General features: G+C 43.4%; 1 protein-coding gene across 1 annotated transcript; it reads right to left on the bottom strand.

The window, feature by feature from the left end:
• Positions 1–1,549: 1,549 nt before the first annotated feature.
• LOC104009476 (olfactory receptor 5F1) lies at positions 1,550–2,575 on the bottom strand. The gene has a single exon (XM_009461480.2). The coding sequence runs from the start codon at positions 2,573–2,575 to the stop codon at positions 1,550–1,552; it is 1,026 nt and encodes a 341-aa protein (XP_009459755.2).
• Between the last annotated feature and the right edge of the window lie 852 nt (positions 2,576–3,427).

The following is a 3,427-nucleotide window of genomic DNA, read 5'->3' as shown; positions in this document are numbered from 1 at the left end:
GAAACGAAATGTGACTCTAAGTAGTCTGTGTTTTTTATGGAGCAGGAACTATGGACCAGGAAAGACACAAGTTTTAATGGCATGCCAGATGAACCAAGGTGTTTAAAAAACTGAATCCCAGCCTTACTGTAGGTCAGGACATTGGACTCTGTGTGAAGCTCTGTAGCTACATGGGTAGCCTTACCAACTTCTAATGCTTGACTTTGAAATTTAAGTGGTCTTGGATGGACTTACATGCATTGTCTTAAGTTGGTGAAATATACTTAAAACAAAAGAAAATCCCAGAGAATTCAGGATGTATTACCCTAAAGAAAAGCTCTTTGGTCATTACAGTTGACTTTTGAACCCATTGTCAACATGACTGACAGCTGAGAATGGATGAAGCTTAAATTATTTCCACTGGTTTAATATGAAGAATATGCATTTGTTACCACTAAGGTACAAATTCCTGCAGGAAAGTCATTAGCTTATCCATTACACCAAGACACAACTACAAAAAAAAAAGGCCACTAAGACGGACATCCTTGACATTTGGTTTTAGTAAGGAGTAGTGTGCAAACAACAAAGTCACATCAGTTATTTAACACCAGGCGCAACAGCTGGAATGACATGCCACAGCACTTTAACACAGCCCGAGGTCCATCTCGGGCTGTAAGAGTTTATTATCCCAGCACAGAGCCTCGTAGCTAAGATATACACAGATTTATAGCCACAACACACAGAGGAGACTGCACAGCACTCCCTGTCTCCGCACATCCATTTTCACCTTTTCATCAGCCACGCCTTCACTTTTTGCCTGGAATGAAGCACTGTTCCTAGTTATGGACTCACACAGACCTAAAGCACGCTCTGTAAGCCTTCCTTCAGTCTGCCAACACTGAGAAAAGCCAGGACATGCCTGTGCAATGGTCACAAAGCCCATGACCGCAAAGCCTCCTTTCCCCCGACTGGCCATAGAAACCTATCTCATGTATGGACACCAGCATAGGTGACACCTGTAGTTTACAGTTGATCTGCACCCTGGCAGACTGATTGAGATACATGGTGCAAGCTATGGCCAGATTGTGCCTCATGGCACTGCAGGTGTTGCAGTTGGATTCTTGGCATGCTGCTTGAAAACATACCCAAACTGGTGACCTTAAATGATGGCAAAGGAGCCTTCCTTCCAGTCAATCTCCCACAGAGGACATGCTTACATTTTCTGCAGGAGCAATGTGGTCAATAAGAGGCACCAGTCCTATAAGCTGCTTTTGTACAGAAGAACGTATATCTAAGGGTGCCTACAGCACCGGTTCCCAGCACTCATGCTCCAAGACATGCATCTAACACCTGTGTCTAAGGCTGAGGCTCTCATCTAACCTTCCTCTGTGCTCAGTGGAGAAACAACATTACCAGCTGAAGTCCTCTCCTCCTGTGATAATGGCCTAAAGCTGTGCCATCCAGTTGGCCTCCCAGAGGTGCACACCTCTCCCTTTTAACTGTAAAGGGAGCCCAGAGAAGGACTTTTGATTCCAGCATCTAACTTTTAGATGGTTAAAGTTAGAGAAGATCAGTCAAACTGCAGTGCCGATCCAATCACTAGGGCTCCAGAGGACACCAGAGACCGAGAGAGATGTTCTTGTCTTGTTAAAGCAGTTCTTACCTGGCTGATCGCTCTTCTTAGGGCACATTTAATCTCTTTGTTCCTCAGACTGTAGATTATGGGGTTTAGCAGGGGAGTGAGGATTCCATAGAACATAGAAACTATCCTATCCTGATTAGGTGAGTAGGTGGAGGAAGGCCGTACATATGTGCAAATGGTGGTCCCGTAGAAAAGGCATACTACTGTCAAGTGAGAACCACAGGTGGAGAAAGCTTTGTGCCTGCTCTCAGAAGAGTTCATGCACAGGATAGCCAAGAGGATGTAGATATATGAGATCAGAGTGACCACAAAGGCACCGCTTCCAAGGACCCCAGCAACTGTGAGAATTACCAGTTCCCTACTGTAAGTAGGCGAGCAGGAGAGGGCCAGCATAGGAGGAATATCACAGTAATACTGGTCAACTTCATTAGAATCACAAAAAAAGAGTGTAAAAATCAAAGATGTGTGCAACAGAGAATTAAAAAGTCCTACTACCCAGGTGCCAATGGCGAGGTGAGCACACAGTTTCATACTCATGATATTCATGTAGCGCAGCGGATGACATATTGCAACGTACCGGTCATACGCCATCACAGCCAAGAGAAAAATATCTGTGCCTACAACGTCAATGAGAAAGAACAGCTGGAACATGCAGCCAGTGAATGAAGTCACCTTGTTCTCAAGCAACAAGGCCTCCAGCATCTTCGGCACAGTGATAGTGGGACATAGGATATCCAGTAAGGATAAGTTGCCAAGGAAGAAGTACATGGGGTTGTGCAGACGAGTGTCTGTGCTAATGGCAACAAGGATTGTGATGTTGCCTGCCATGGTGGCCAAATAAATGATCAAAAACAGCACAAAGAGAAGAAAACGGACTTCCGGAGTATCAGAAAGGCCTACAAGAACAAATTCAGATACCGTTGATAGGTTGACCCTCTGCATCTTATCTTTCATTGTGGAAATGATTGCAGAGGTTTACCTGGAAGAAAGAAGTTATAACAATCAAAATCGCATCTCCCTTCTAAGAAGGATGATTTTTTGGGGTCTATTTAGCAGTTCAAAAACATTTGCAAGTTTGCATTGCCACACTCAAAATCTAGATTTTACTCACATATACTCAATGTAAAAGGCAAAATATAAGTATTAAGCTTAACAGTGATTAATCAAAAAAGTTTAATTCTTGCAAGCCATCTTCTCAGACTGAAGAGCTGAAAGTTGAAGACTTTGGTACCTCCTCTGTGGTAGCCAGCTTGGTTGGACACAGCCCCGAGCAACCTGACCGGGCTTTGAAGGTAGCTGTAGTCTGAGCAAGGAAGGTGGAGTACAGATCTCTAGAAATCCTTTCAGCATAAGTTATTTAGTGATAATAATAATATCACCAAAGGGGTCTAGATTACTAGCTGAAGTTAAAGACCTAACTTTTTAAGCAAGTAATGCTATCACAGAAGAATTAAATGCCTGGTGACCAACAGGCAGGTAGTATACCCCCAGTTTTTCAGCTTCATCCGGTGGGATATAAGAAGAGAGATAATCTAGTATCCAATTAAAGACCTCCCTCCTTTCTATAAATTTTACCCTATAGACTTTCATAACAGTATTACTACTTTTAGGATCTAGCTGGACTTCCCCCCTCCTTTTCCCAATTCAAAGAAGTCTGGGAAGACTTGGCATCAAAGGATCTTTCCATCTACCCTGCACTGCTACATGGAATGCAACTCGGTACTTCCAGTAACAATTTGCACAGTAGCCCTATAGAAAAATAAAGCAAAGTTTGGCCCAAGTGCCTCCTTGTTTGCAGATTAAAGC

The sequence above is a fragment of the Nipponia nippon genome, unplaced genomic scaffold (assembly GCF_047370975.1).
Source record: "Nipponia nippon isolate SJK-2023a ecotype South Korea unplaced genomic scaffold, ASM4737097v1 scaffold_10, whole genome shotgun sequence".
Classification (NCBI taxonomy): Eukaryota; Metazoa; Chordata; class Aves; order Pelecaniformes; family Threskiornithidae; genus Nipponia; species Nipponia nippon.
Note: the sequence above shows the minus strand (reverse complement) of the source record. Positions and strands in the feature narration are given on the sequence as shown.

Excerpts from the sequence above, each read along its gene's own strand:
- LOC104009476 (XM_009461480.2), bottom strand. The coding sequence starts at position 2,575 with ATGAAAGATAAGATGCAGAGGGTCAACCTATCAACGGTATCTGAATTT.